Raw genomic sequence first — 15,406 nt, 5'->3', positions numbered from 1 at the left:
AAATGATTTATTCTTACGTGTACAGGTATCCCAAATCTTCCTTGATGACAGCTGATTGTATTAGCTGTCAGTTAATTTATTTTCAGTTTGTTGAAAACGTTCATCTTTATGAGCATTACAAACCTGATAACTTTATCAAGGAATAAGACTACGTTTTTTTACCTTCAAACATTCATTCTGAAAACAACCAGTAGGTGCGACAATGTCAGTAAAAATTATTCTAAACGATGGAGGGGATATATGTGACTTATTCACTTGCAGAGAATTGAAAAGTTACGTATACAATTGTGATAAGGAGAGTAAAACATGAACCATAAAATAAATCTTGCTGTCTTCTATTTATAAAATATGCTTGAAAGAGTCGTCGGAAGGTAAGATGTGCACGTAGCCTCAATTAATACAGCACAACTAGTTACGTATGTATGACGATATGGTAAACATACTTTTGTGATTTTGGGGTTAGGTTGTTCTTTCCGTTGAAGTCGATAGTTTTAAATTATATCATCAATGACTTGTAATTATTCGTATTCTTTTTTTTACAGAAATTCAGTTGTAAGAGATTTAAATTCGAATGATACATTTTATTCTTATCCAGATGACTGATTTGATTAATTTAAAAGTTAATTTATGGTCTTAACAAAACTGAGCAAGTAAAAAGAAAAGTAATCACCATTGTTATTATCATGTAACTATAAACCATTTATTTATCTGATTTGAAAGTTATAAGGATATGGATGAAAAAGAAAATATTTGTTTTGAAAGTATTAAGTTATAGGTTATGTAAGGTTAGATTTTTTAAAATTTAATACCTATATAGAATGAATTTTATAGAATTTTATTTTATAGAATGAATTTTTGCTATTTTAAGGTTATTGTATAGAATTTTTGACTATATGGAATAAATTTATATATTATTAAGCTATGAAATTGTAGTAGATTTACTTTCATTTAATGATTTATTAGAATGTTCCGGTCTGCTGCAAGAGTCGGACAGGAAAGTCGTCCAGATGATAAACTAGGTCCAAGTGGTAGTCCTCAAGTTGATAAATCATGTTCTTCAAGGAATGCTGGGGATATAGAGGTAGAATATGTTTTGTTAATTTTTTTACATTAACTTTTTAATGTAACATTTACAATTTTTTTTTTTTTTTAGAATGGTTGTCACTAAAAATTAATTTAGTAATGTATATAACTGTCTGTAATCTATGAAACAATTATTATATAACTTTGTATATAACTTGCAACCTTTTCTAAAAACAATTGTTTCTTATCCTTGAAAAAGAAATAACTGTATCCATCTATACCAAATGAATCATCAGGACCGTTTTTATGTAATTCAAGATGATAATTTGGCTTATTTTGTCTTGCCATTTTTAATAAATTACCGAATCATTTTAAAATGTCCTTGGAATTAGTTTAAATTAAAAAACTAAACTTTTCTGCTTTAAAAACAGTAATAATCTGTCTACGAATTTTTAAGAAGTATTAATCAAAAAAATGCTTGATAAAACCCTGATTTTTTATGTGTGTATAATTTTTAACAAATATTTTTGCCTTCTGAAGTGTTTATTTTGTAGTTGTTTATTTATATAGTATCATCTATCATCACATGGATTTTATTTCATATATTTATGTTTTTCAATTACTAATATAGATTTTTACAAATTTAATTTTTTATTTACTAAATAATATAAAATTCTTATTGCTACTGTGATCAAAGTTTTACTGTTTACTTCACCCATGTGGACAATTCCTTTTTTTTCATCCATGCAGTAGCAAATTTACCATTCCTGACATGAATTACATATTATTGCATCCTGTACAGAATAAAAGATTTCACCTTCATTGGGATATTTAAGCTCATAAATTTTATGTTTAATGAAATGGATAAATGTTTTATAAGAAAAAATCTAATAATTATTAAAATCATACTATTTCTATAAGTGTGATGATTGTTGAATGTTGTTCATAAGGAAAAATGGTTTAAATTTTTTTTTTAATAACATGATCATTAAATTCACATTAATAGGTTTAAGTTATGAAACTTAATTAATGATGTAATCTATATATTTTTATATAATTCGATGTATTTTAAATCAATTACATGGTACTTTTCAAGAAGATGCCCGCAGCTGATCTGTAATTAGACACTTTGGTTAGTTGTTAGATAGCGCCACTGAAAGGGGAAAATAGATAAATTAAAATTATAATCTAACCAAACTTTTCTACTACACTAACTTGTCAACTACGCTCGCTTTGCTTGCTAACCTTGACTAACAAGCGAAGTGAGCGTAAGGTTAAGTTTGGTTAGATTGTGTTTTTGTTGTGTTATGAAAATGGGGCAAAATTTAGAAGCAATGTTGTGCAATCAAGTTTTGTGTTAAACTTAAGGAATCCGCAAGTGTGAACTTGCAGATTGAAAAATTGAAACAGGCCTATGGGGAACATTGCTTATCAAGAGCACAAGTTTTCCGCTGCCACAAAATATTTTTGGAAGGCCAAGAACACGTTGAAGATCAACCTCGCTCAGGGAGACCTTCAACTTCACAATCTGACAAAAAACATTGAGCGTGTGAGGGTTCTTGTGAGATCAGACTGTCATTTAACAAATAAGAGTGAACAGTTTAAACACTTTCACCGTACATCAAATTTTGACGGACGATTTGGACATGTGAAAGGTTTGTGCAAAATTTGTGCCGAAAAACCTCACAACGGAACAGAAGGATAATCGAAGAAACGTGTGCTTTTATCTTGAGAGGATTGACAATGACCAAGAATTCTTCAATCGTGTGATCACAGGTGATGAATCCTGGATATTTGAGTACGATCCCGAAACAAAGCGACAAAGCGAAGAGTGGCACACTTAGTCTTCTCTGAGAGAGTCTGGCAAAAATTAAAAAAGAAGCAAAAAATGACATCTCAGTAAACTCAGTCCAGCCTTGACTCAAATGTTATAAGAAGAAAAAAGAAGAATCTCCAAGAAAAGATTCACTATCCTTCCTTCATCTTACAGTTATGTCAGGCAATTGCCTACAAATACCACATGCAGCTCCTTCTACAAAGGGAACACATTGCACCCTCAAAAAACTAGGGCACCGAAAGGAGGATCATGTCAGGTTAAGGATGCAAATATGTTGCTAATCTCCCAAGTAAGATAGTTCAAATCCCAGTCTACAAAGGACTGGAATACATCCCTAAATAAAAAAAAAAAAATAATAGTGACTGAAAAGCAACTGAAAGTGACTGATAAGCAGGCTCTGTAATAAATAGGGAAATAAAATATTTCCAGATACTCTTGCATGTTCTGACAAGATTTATTTCTTCATCATTTTAAATTTATGTATGTGATTTTTGATAAAACATTGTTTAACATACGTTGGTAAGGGATTTTTTGATTGTTAAGAATTCATTGCTTTAATGAGGCAACTGAAAAAAGGAGAATCGCTCTTCAGCAAGTCAATTCTTTCACTTTTTAAATAGTCTGTAGATTCTACACTGTAACTGGATGTATTTTGTTATATTGATAGCACAAATCTCCATCTTCTAACTATTAAGAAATAGATGACAAGTGCATTTAGAAAATAAAAAGTAGATTATTTCAAAATGAATCTCTATTACTATTATAATTAATTAACTTCTTGTAAAGTCATAACAATAAAAAAGACAATTAGTTGAAATAAAGTAAAATTATTAAAGTAAGTATAATAGTTACTTTATAGTTTATAAAGTAAGTATTATTAAAGTATTATCAAAGTTATTTTTTTATATAGAAACTATGTTTTTTCCAATACCTTCTTTGAGATACTTTCTTTGAAAACAATTTAATGACAGAATTTTACCAACTTAATCAAGCCAAAATAACGTAGCTATATTATGCACTTTGAACCATAACTCCTTATCATATTTTCCCTTTCGATTATGAACATCTAACTTTGTAAACTGAAGGTATCCAATACAGTAAAAGATAAGTTTAGAATTATTCTGGGTTGATGTGAATGGAGTATTCCTCACTATGGTAAATCACACTTGGCAATATTGCTGCCATGTTCAGTGATAAATTTCTCTGTTCCCTTTGAACAGAACAATTTTTTTTTCTTTGTCACCTCACAGACCGATGAACTTTTAACAGATAAAAATTCCTAACAAATCTACCTTTTATCAAATATAATTTTCATCAAATTAAGATAATGATGAATTAACTTGTCTCGCGTTTTATATTATATAGATACAAATATTATAGATGTATGTAAAAGATTATGTATTTTTTAATAACAATCAAAAGAAGTCAAAGATACAGATTTTATTGGTGATAAGGTAATATAATGGGCCACTTTGTGTAAAAATTTAAACATGACTGCTCCAGTGATTTATTTTTTTTTTTATCAGTGATCAGTCAGTACTCATAACAGAAAAATAAAAAAAAAAACAGTTAACTTTATTCATTCTAACCATAATAATGTATCTTAAAAAAATGTAAAGTTTAATATCATCAAATCCAGCATAAGATTATCGAAAAGGTTATCAGAACAAATGTTTTGATAACCGATAGAATTTTATTTTTATAAAATCACTTGAGTACATATACTTTCTGCAGTGATAGTAGTTATAATATTTAGTTTCTAATTGAACCATTTAGAAGATCAGAAAACAAGTTAAAAACAGTTTTACTAACATTTTGATTAGAAATTAATGAAATCATTTTTAGAGAATTTTGAAATTTTAGAAAATTTCTCAATTTATATTTCCATCTATTTAATAAAATCAGACATTTAAAATTCAGCTGACAGCTTTCAAACTTTGATATATATATATATATGTCTTCTCATGCACACTGAGTTTTTAAACTCATTATTTTGACAAGCATAAAGTTAATTTTATTACAATCGTTCATCAGTTTTCAGATCAACATAAATGTACAGCCGGTCCAGCTTCATTTTGATTTTTAGTTTTAGTTTTCACATTTGTTATCTCCTTAGTTTTCTTATTTTTACAAGTGAAAATGATTATTTAATTTTCCTGTCTAAAGTACAGATATGTTGAAAAAGAGTGAAGTACAGTTTGTTAACGAAAAAATATACATTATATTCAATCCATCAGCTTTAAATTGTCATTTAGATAAGTTTGAATAAATAGTATAATGACAAAATAATGCTGTTGTATGATAACAATGGTGACTGTGTTGGTTGGGTGGTTTGTAAAACTGGAGGGGCAATACATATTTTCCAGTGATGCGGTGAAAGGGTTAAAAATTATATGATTACATGTATTTTTAACATTTATGTAAATTGAAGATTTCTTCAAAGTTGTGAAAAAATATTTTAAGTGCATCCTCGCAAACCTGACCGCCAGAGATAAACATAGGCCATTAGAATTTTCTTTTAACATATTTATTAATTATTTGTTTCTGGTCTATTTTTTATACTTCAATGGTTTTCCAACATTTCAAGCAAAATATTGTATAAGAGGGTTTTTTTATGAATATAACTAATTCCTTTCCCTGCTTTTATTACAGCATTTGATATATTTCTTAAAACTTTCCTAGATAAATCATCCTTTTATTATTGAAAACTACATGAAAATAAGTTTATTATTAGGGTTTTGGGTTCAGACAGAAAGGCATTTAATATTTCTTTTAATTTATTTATTCCAAACATAATTAGTTTTGTATTATGATGCTTAAAAAAAAATGTAGTTGTTTAAAAGTGATTGTTTTATAAAAAGAATTGATTACATGAAGTGTCAATAATTTATTCATATATTTTTATGCTACGTATTTTTACATTCCTTTGTAGGGAGTTCTATTTTTATATAAATAATTTTCTTTTTTTATAAATAAATGCTTGTTAGGAGTAAAATCAATGCGTTTCATTTATTATTTAAACATTTGAACTAAAGAAAGAATTGACTCAAGAGAAAAATAAAAAATATGTAATCCTTTGTTATTTTTGTAGAATACTTTTCTACAGCACATAGTTAAAGGTGAACTTGTAGCTGATGTGTGATTATTACGGTGGTTACTGTGATACTTATCAATCTAATAAAATCTATTATTAATAAATTAGTTTAACGATGAAATTTAAAATAAATTAATTTTTTCATAAGTTTTTAAATACTTTTATTTATTTTTTGGATCAGGAAATTATTATGTTTTTTATGAGACAAAGCATAACAGCCGTAATTCCAGAAAGAAGTAGTTGTTCAGCTACCGAATCGGTACTGTATAAATTTCTCAAACCTTTCTACTTTTAGTTGTTATTTTTTATATTCAAAGTTCTATTGCCTCAACATAGACAAAAAAGAAATAGTTTTGTAACCTGTTTCATAAAGTTTGAAAAATTATATTGGGTGAAACCTGGAAATTATAATCCTAGTAAAAATAACTACCTTTAATTAATTAAAACATTTTAAATAGATTTGTTACTGATTGGTAATTTGATTTGTATGGGTTTTTTCTTTGATATTATGTATATTTGAATGGATATAAAAAGTTTATGAAGCATTGTTTCCTGTCTGAAAGTGGAATTATATTAATTTGCTGATTTACACTAACTGTTCAAAAGTTCATTTTAAGTTATAGCATCCCTGATATACTTATAGTATATATAGCATCCCTGGTATAGGTTTCACTAGTCAGACTTGCTTTTTATAAAAGTAATGATGTTGATTATATTACCAATAGTTTTGTTTTTATCAATAAAGGTTAATTATTTTTTTTTTGTTTTTCATCGACAATTAAATTCTCTACAAATTTTGATAATAAAATTTACGCATTTATTAGTCAGTCATTTACAAAGTTATTGTACTGTAAACTTAAAAAAATGTGTTTTTCATCAGTGAATTTTTCATTGTTATATTGGATATCATGAAAATTAAAGGAAATATAATTCTGGGATCTGTTTTATTCGATTTTTCAGGTCAAAAAACATAAAAAATAATAAAGTTTATCCACATATAACTTTCTTAAAAATTTCAGTATGACCTCATTTCTCTTCTGGGGCAACTGAAATCAAATGAAATTTATCGCTAACCATAATTCAATAACAAAGCATTTTCAGGCATATATTTATATGAAATTTTTTCTTATTTCAAGCTCTAGAATCAGTAACCAAATTTTTTCCTTTCTTCCTGAATCGCCTTTTATAATGAAATGCAGGTGTGATTGGTCCACGTTAAATATTTAGGTAGGTGCATAAAGATACTAAACAAAAGAAATAAAAATCAAATTCAGAAGGTGTTAATAAAAATTATTTGAGCACATTGAATGGGATGCAGAAATTTCTAGTTTTTTTAAATTAGTATTATTTAAAAATGCATTAATACTGTTTTCTGTAAAGAAAATCTGTAATTATATTTGTAATAAATTGATGGGATGATTTTTTAATTGGTTTGATAATTTATTAAAAATGACAATGAAAGCATACTAACGCTCTTTCTCTCAAGCCAAAGTATCATGTTGAATTATGTGTTAGTTGAATTAATTAATTAATGAAAATTATAAAACTGTTATCTTGTAATAATAGCAGTACTATAATATTAATAATGTGATATTAAAGCATAATATTAGGAGCATTTAATGTAGTATTATATATTTATGTACACACATGCACATTTTTTTTTTTATAAACGACCCCAGCACTAATACTAAGGTTGTTAAACTTATTATAATTCAATTGAAAATTTACTTTAATTAGTACAATATACAAAATTGTGTGATTTTTTTTTTTTTTAAATGAAGGGTATTTACATCCTCCTCATGTTTACAATGTCATGTGCATCAGTTACAGAAGTTGATGGAAGTATTTACCAATGATGCCCTTCTATGTGTGTATGTATATATTTATATATATATATAAATAATTAATTTGTGAAAAACAAAAGTAATTTTCAACAATTAAACATTTTCACACATGCATAATAATTTTATTATTATTAATACTATTATGTAATTAAAATAAACAAATCTTTATTTATACCTGTTCAGTGGTAGAAAATAATTTCATTAAGTAAACAAAAATCTTAAATCAGAAATTGTACTGAAATCAGATAGTTCAGTCTAGCTACCTACCAAGTAAAAATAGAGATTGAATGTTAAGAATTTATAGATATCTTTCTCATACAACAATATGAGTCATTTGAAAACTGGATGAAGGTCATTTAGTTCACTGAAAAGGCTCCTATCATCTGAACTAAAAGTTCATTAGCATTTTATTAGTACTGTGACTTGAAGACTGTACATAGATATTCAATAATAATTTGCAGGTTGTTTTTCTAGCTTAAAGTTGCACTTGGGTGTATGGGTGTAATAATTTCAGTTCAAAATAATTTTCTTTTTAATAACAGATAACTTTAGAAATTTGTATCTTTTACAGAATGTGATTTAATCACCATCTAAAAAATATTACTTTATAGTAAAAAACTGCAATTAAATATAAGATTCTGTCGGTTAAATCTTGTTACTCTTCTTGTATTGGAGTTACCCATGAGAGTGTTATGCCTCAAGTAATCCAAAAATTTCAGTTAACAAATTGTTAGAACAATCACTGATATAAATTATACGTGGACAGTCTATTTTATTAAAGATTAAAAAACATTTTTCATTGATTTCAGATTGATAATTCAAACCATGTATTGGTTAAAATTGCTACATTATATGCTGAAAGGCTGATGAATGACATATGTCTTGTTGTGGGGGGAGTAGAATATCCTGCACACAGACTAATATTATGTGCTTCCAGTGAAGTTTTCCAGGTAAATAATGGTACATTTTTTTGTTAAATTGTAATCTATTCATGATTTATTTATTTTCTGTGCTTGTTGCATATTCTAAAAAAAAAAACATTATATGCCACATTCATAATACCTGGTGGCCATTGAAAGACTGAATGATATAAAACAAAAATAACTTTCACAAACACATGCTTTTTTAATTTTTTATCATCCTTTTTTAGTATTATGTGTAAAAGCAGATCCTTCAAATAACCAACATTTTCCTGCTCACAAACATAGGCTATTTCCACAGAATTTTTCATAATTTTATGCAAGATTTCAGGTCCTAAATGTCGGAATATGGCTTGAATGTTCTCCTTAAGTTCTTGAATTGTTCAAAGATTACTTATGGCCCATTCTTTCAAGTCACTCCACGAGAAGTCTGGTGCCATCAAATCGGGTGATTGCAGTGTTTAAAGAAATTCAGCAGGTTTTAAAATTATTCATTCATCGAAAATTTCTCAAAGAAGGTTCATTGTTGCCTTGGCTGCGTTTGCAGTAGTTCCATCTTGTTGGAACCACACCTGATTATTTTTCACTGCTGGGCGTAAAACTTTTTCATGCATTGTCCTGTACAAGGCCTCATTGATTCTTTCTGGCTAACCTTCCTCATTTTTTAAGTAATAGGAGCTTATAATTTTCACCCGTAACATCTCACCAAACATAGCATCTTTGGGGTTGCGATTGATGCTGTTATTTCCTGGGATTCTTAGTACCCCAAAATCTGCTTTTTTTTTTTTTTGATGTACCGGATTAAATGAAAATAAGCCTTATCTCTTATTATCAAGTTCAAAAAGTTATCTCTGGTTTTGAAATTGAATGGCATAGTGTAGGTGCTGCTGATTATCATCCGGTGTAAAGCTTTGGACCATTTACATCTTTTATGGAAATATTTTTAATTCTAGTTTCAGAATCTCTGACATTAAAAAGTCGGTTGTATTTTCTCTAAGTTTGGATTATTGTTCTTTCACTGGAATAGAAAAACTCAAAATGACTTACTTGCTGGACATCATATGTAGCCATTTTAATTTCCAAAGGATGCTCTGTAACCTACAAAAAAAATTAAAAAAGATTGAAAATAAACAAGTTATGACTTTTCAAACCCTTCAGTTTTTAAGTGGCCACTTTGTATTTATTCTTTTAGGTATTTCCTGTTATATGACTCTTGCATTGAGTTCTTACGTTCTTTAAGTTTTTATAAAGTTATTTTATTTTAAATGAAATTTGTTTAATTTTATATATCTGTTGACATAATGTTCATTCTTAGATGTTATTTGAAAAGTCAAAGTCTAAACTTACATGGTTAATCATAATTTCAGACCTTCTGTTTTATTACATATCTGCTGTTAACTAAAAACCAATATAGCTGTCATTAATTTATAAACTGTTTCTGCATATTTATTGTCATTTATCTCTGTATCTATAAAAATGTCATAATGAAATTAAATCAGTTAAATAATTTTTCATCAAAGTGGTGTTTTATCAGTCGATGTATAAACACCAAAATAAAATGTTATTTAATTTCAAAATAAAATTAAAACTTCCTTTATTATTTAAGAAAGAATGGACTGGATTGTAATATCAAGATGCTCAAAAATTGACAACAAAGCCGGTGAACATTTTAATGCCGAAAAAGATATGAGAAAGAAAAATCTTGTTAAATATAATCAACAGCGTTCATTACTGAACACTAAGAGGTCTTAAAAAGAAATGGTAAATTTTTAATGAGATCAGCAAAATTATCGTTATGAATGTATGCTATTTCTACTTAAGATTGATGTAATTATCAAAATAACTCTACTCTTGTTATTCATTTTAAATTATATTTTGATAACCTACCATTTAAGTTATAAAATAATTTAAATAACTCACAGATCTGTAAAAAAAAAATCACTTTTTTCCAGTAGTGTTTTCATACTATTTCAGTAAATTATTAGTTCATATAAAATTAACAGCACATGAGCACATGTCATTAAAAATAGTTACCCTAATACCTATCATATTTAATTGTGTATCCTCACTGTGCTTTTAATTTTGTATGCGATATAAGTACGTTGATATTCAGCCGATAATGTACTGAAATACTCTGAAAATGATCCTGAAATAAAATTATGAATGAGTTTTGCTGATCTTATGATTATTTAAATTGACTTTTAATAAAAATGTTGTTTTAAAAAGATACAATTTCAAAACAAATTTTACTTTGATATTTCTCATCTGTTATAAACTAATATTTCAGTGTCTTTGTAATTCATTTTTTTAAGGTAATGCTAATGAATCCTCGGTGGAGTGAATCTCATGAAAGCAGAGTGGTATTAAAAGAGACTCCAGCATGTGCTGCCATCTTCGGAGAGTTCCTACGATATTTCTATACTGGCCAAATTAGAATAAGTCATCTAACAATTATGCCTATTTTAGCACTTGCTGATAAGTATAATGTTAAAGTATGTTTTTTATTTATTAAAATGCACAGTCATTTATTTTTATAATTATTAAACACTTTGATATATCCTGTATTCGTTTGTAGGAGTCAGCATCTCCTGCATACAAGCTTTATAATTATAATAAGCAAAAAAATGGATATCTGAAAATTTTTAAAAATTGAATAATGTGCAATTACAAACTATTCACAGTTGTTTATTCAATAAATTGTATAACTTTCCTTTCACTGGGAACTTATGCAACTCTGGTTACTAAAAATGAAGCCTTCAGCAGATTACTATTTAAGAGAAAAATTATTAATGCTATGTCTTCAAAAATTCTATGGTTAAAATTGTTTTTGAAGTCAATTGCTGTCAAAATATGTATAAAAGCCTAAGCAAGTAAATTACAAATATCGGTAAAGATTTCCACACACAAAAACTTACCTACAGATTTTCTAGCAAAAATTGCTTCATCCTTCAATTGTACATAAATGATCCTACACTTTTTTCATTTAACTCAAAACATTTTTTGAGAGTTACTATTCACATATCTTAGTAATGTACAAAATTTCAGTTCTGTTATACAAATTATTATTGAGATACACACTTAATCCTGTTCATAAATTAAATTATCCCACTCCCTTGACTCAACATTTTTGACACCCAATTCACTATGTGAAATTTCAGAATTATATGACAAACTGTTATCAAATAGTTAATTTTTCCGAGATATAGACTACTCTCCCTTTTCCCTATTACTCAGTTGATGTCCATCAACCTCATCAATCCTCAATCCTCATCAGAAAATATCTTAGTTACCCTAAGAGCATTAAATTATGTGAAAAAATATATTATAGAGGGAAATGCTCAGTTGTAGCTTTTCTACAGTTTGAGTATTAGTTAGCAACTGATGTAAACTTATAGTTATCTATTTGAATGGATTAAGCCAAGATGTTTTTTTATAATCTAGCTGCAGAGGCATGCCATAGGCATGCGTGCAAAATTGATATAACAACAAATTTTTGGTTATAGTTCATTATTTTATGAAGAAAAACAATCACAAAAAAAAAATATTATTAATATATATTAAGCATATATATATATAATATATTGATATATAATAATATAACAAGTATACACCTGACCACCACGAGACATGTACTAATGAATCAGGATTTTCCACTAGTGATCGGTACATTCCAGTGCTAAGCTAAGGGGAACGGACACATACAAATGCCCTTTGGTAGAGTAGGATATTCAGGTATCATGACTGAAAACAATAAGTTTAACTTCAATTTTTCTTTGATTTTTTTTATGACATCTGTGAGAGAATTATTTAAAACTATATATTTTTTTTTTTTTTTTTTTTTTTGTTTAAATGACAAACCAATGTAATAAATATAAATATTTTATTTTTAATTTTTAAAAACTTATCTCATTATGCTTACAGTTGCTCTTGGGCCATCTTTGCTTTATTCTGAATTTTCACTTCTGTAATAAGTCACATCATCTATAAAAATCCAATTTTTTTAAATTTTCACTAAAGTTTTTTTTTAATTTTTTCTGGAAGAAAGCATATAGTATATTAGTATAATCTGTTTTCTTTTTAAAATTTAAGTTGGGATGAAATTAAAAACTAGTCTTAAAAAATTATTTTAATGTAGATCATTTCATCGTAGGTGAAAATGTTTTCTGATAAAGAGCTCAGTTTTTCATAATTGTATGCTCTTTGTGTATGAAAAAAATTACATCACTTACATAATTTTTGTTATATTTATATATATTGCTGCTTATTATCGGTTCAAAAAAGGATATTGAGAGATTGCACACATTAAAATTCTTACAAATGCAATTTTTTTATTCTTAAGTATCCTACTATTTACAAAATAAATGAATTATATGTTACAGACATGTAACTATGTCCATTCAAGCATAATGGTTTCAAAACATCTATTGTCTGAACCTTGTACACTATTCTAGAAATTCTTTGTTCTTTTTTGTTGTTTCTGAATTTTTCTTTTTAGATTTATTTAATGATTTACATTCTTCATTTACTGTATTTGTTCTTGTTTACTTACTTTCCATTACTAGTAGCTTCTCTATGCATTAACTCTTTATACATACATATACATATTGCTATACATTCTCAAAAAAAAATTAACCCCACTGGCAGGAGAACAAATCAGTTGCAATTAATGCTCTGAAAACTTGCATAAATTATTTTTTTACCCTGCTATCAGTTGTGTCAGATTATAAACTTCAGCATTGTAATTACATATAGTAAAAATTACATAGCAGTTTTATTTTTGGTGCTGCTCTGATAAAAATTTTATTATAGTTTTCAGTAGGTCTTTTCAGAGAAAATCTTTTTATTTCTTATTAAAATTTTTAAAATGATAAGTGTATGTTGCTCTTGATATAATAATTTTATAAATCTATACTGGGTAAAAATGACTGATGCATATAACATTTTTTTCACATAGTTCAACAGTGATCAGAATAAGAACTAAACAAATAATTTTCCTATTGATCCAAAACAGCACTTTATTTAATTATGATTTCCTTACGCTTGTTTTGCATAATTGTTTATGTATTTCTGTTTTTATTTTTTTAATTTTATTCATTTGTTTTGTCTATAATTTTCAGGATTTAATTACTCTCTGTATAGATTACATGTGTAATCATATAGCTCATGCTGCTACTCACAATCAACTAGTTTCATGGTTTCAGTATACCTTATCTTTAGGCCATTATCAGGTAGCACAGGTGCGTTATAAATTTCATTTATTGTTAATATTTTTTAATAAGTTTAGATGTATAAGTATGGTTAGAATAATACATTAGTTTGTTCAATTGATTAAATATAATTGTAAATGAAGAGCTTTGTATGTTTTCACAGAAGCTTGTACAAGCAGTGTATTGATATTTTGTAACATTATAATTATAGAATGCTATATTATCACTTCAGAAAATATAGAAAGAGTTTGATGGTATATATAATCTAGGAATAAGAAGATTTATTACAATGATAAATGTTTAAGCCATTCTCAGTTATAATTGCAGTGTTATTATATATCAACTGGCAAATTTAACCTTTAATACATTAATATAAGTACTTTTTTGGTGTTTAAATATGAACAGACTAGTCTAATTCTTTGCCAGGATTTCATTAGAAAACAACTGTACTGCATGTATTAATTATAAAAGAAGTTGTCGAAATGCAACTTTTTTATTTAAATTTGAATACATACGACCATGTCATTTACATTATATAACATTAAACATTCTTTTTTTTTTAATTATAACAAATCAATAAAGGGATTAAAACCAACAATTTATTTGTCTAAATCTTTACAAACGTTTTTTTTTTCAGGCATGCCAAAACTTTGTTAAGTGGAATTTAGAAATAGTTGCAAAAACTAGTGACTTTGGTAACTTTCATCATGAGATATTGGCTAAGCTTTTACAACAAAATGATTTAGTCGTTCATAATGAAATGGCTGTATATAAGTAAGTAATTATTTTGTTATTATTAAATAATTGTCCTGTAATAGGTTAGTTTGTGAATAATTTGATCAATTGGCTGTTCTGTGGTGCTGTAAAACCTAGGTTCAAATCCAAGTACAACTAAAATTAATGTCTGTGACTCTCTCTTCTACTTTTTTCTGCAAGTCTGTAAATTAATAATAAATAATTATCTTATAATATTTAAAAAATAGTTTTTTGTTATAAATATTATGTATTATGTATGAATCAAAAAATATAAACTGTGATAAGAGACTTTATTATGCAATTTTGATAATTAGCCTTATAATAATTACCATTATATCAATCAACTATGAAATATATTATGTTATTTTATATAACAATAATTTTAATAATTACAGGCAGTTATGTTATAAATATGAATTTATAGAACTAAAGATTATGAACTGCCAATTTGTGTTAATGTGTGCAGATTCATAAAGTAATAATCATTATATATTAAATTTCTTGAAAAAATTTAATAATTAAACAGTTGTGTAATGAAATACATCTAATATTGTATTTTAACACTGAACTAGCTGTAAGCATAGCTTCATAGTAGCATATTTTCCATTAAAGACAGATAGAAGAGTAATCCATTCTCCCAGTATATCATATTTAGTTGAATACTAATATGAATATATCATAATATTTAGTTATTTGTTTGTAATGTGCATCGATTAATATTACCT

The 15,406-nt window shown here is 26.9% G+C and overlaps 1 protein-coding gene across 5 annotated transcripts in view; it reads left to right on the top strand.

Annotated features, from left to right (window-relative positions):
- Nucleotides 1-210: 210 nt before the first annotated feature.
- Nucleotides 211-15,406, top strand: part of Tango10 (transport and golgi organization 10) — a 34,700-nt gene continuing 19,504 nt past the window's right edge. For 2 of the 5 annotated variants that reach the window (XR_012757675.1, XM_075375133.1), the window contains exons 1-6: nt 211-371; nt 964-1,081; nt 8,608-8,748; nt 11,031-11,210; nt 13,836-13,955; nt 14,563-14,699. Coding sequence is in view for 4 of the 5 variants with exons in the window: in XM_075375133.1 (XP_075231248.1) it covers nt 349-371; nt 964-1,081; nt 8,608-8,748; nt 11,031-11,210; nt 13,836-13,955; nt 14,563-14,699 (719 nt within the window). In the remaining variant the exon portion in view is untranslated. Of the gene's footprint in view, nt 372-542; nt 786-963; nt 1,082-8,607; nt 8,749-11,030; nt 11,211-13,835; nt 13,956-14,562; nt 14,700-15,406 lie in introns of those variants that run through there. The other 3 variants (XM_075375135.1, XM_075375134.1, XM_075375136.1) reach the window with 3 other exon arrangements.

Source organism: Lycorma delicatula, chromosome 9 (assembly GCF_047948215.1).
Source record: "Lycorma delicatula isolate Av1 chromosome 9, ASM4794821v1, whole genome shotgun sequence".
Classification (NCBI taxonomy): Eukaryota; Metazoa; Arthropoda; class Insecta; order Hemiptera; family Fulgoridae; genus Lycorma; species Lycorma delicatula.
This window is presented reverse-complemented; position numbering and strand designations above follow the sequence as displayed.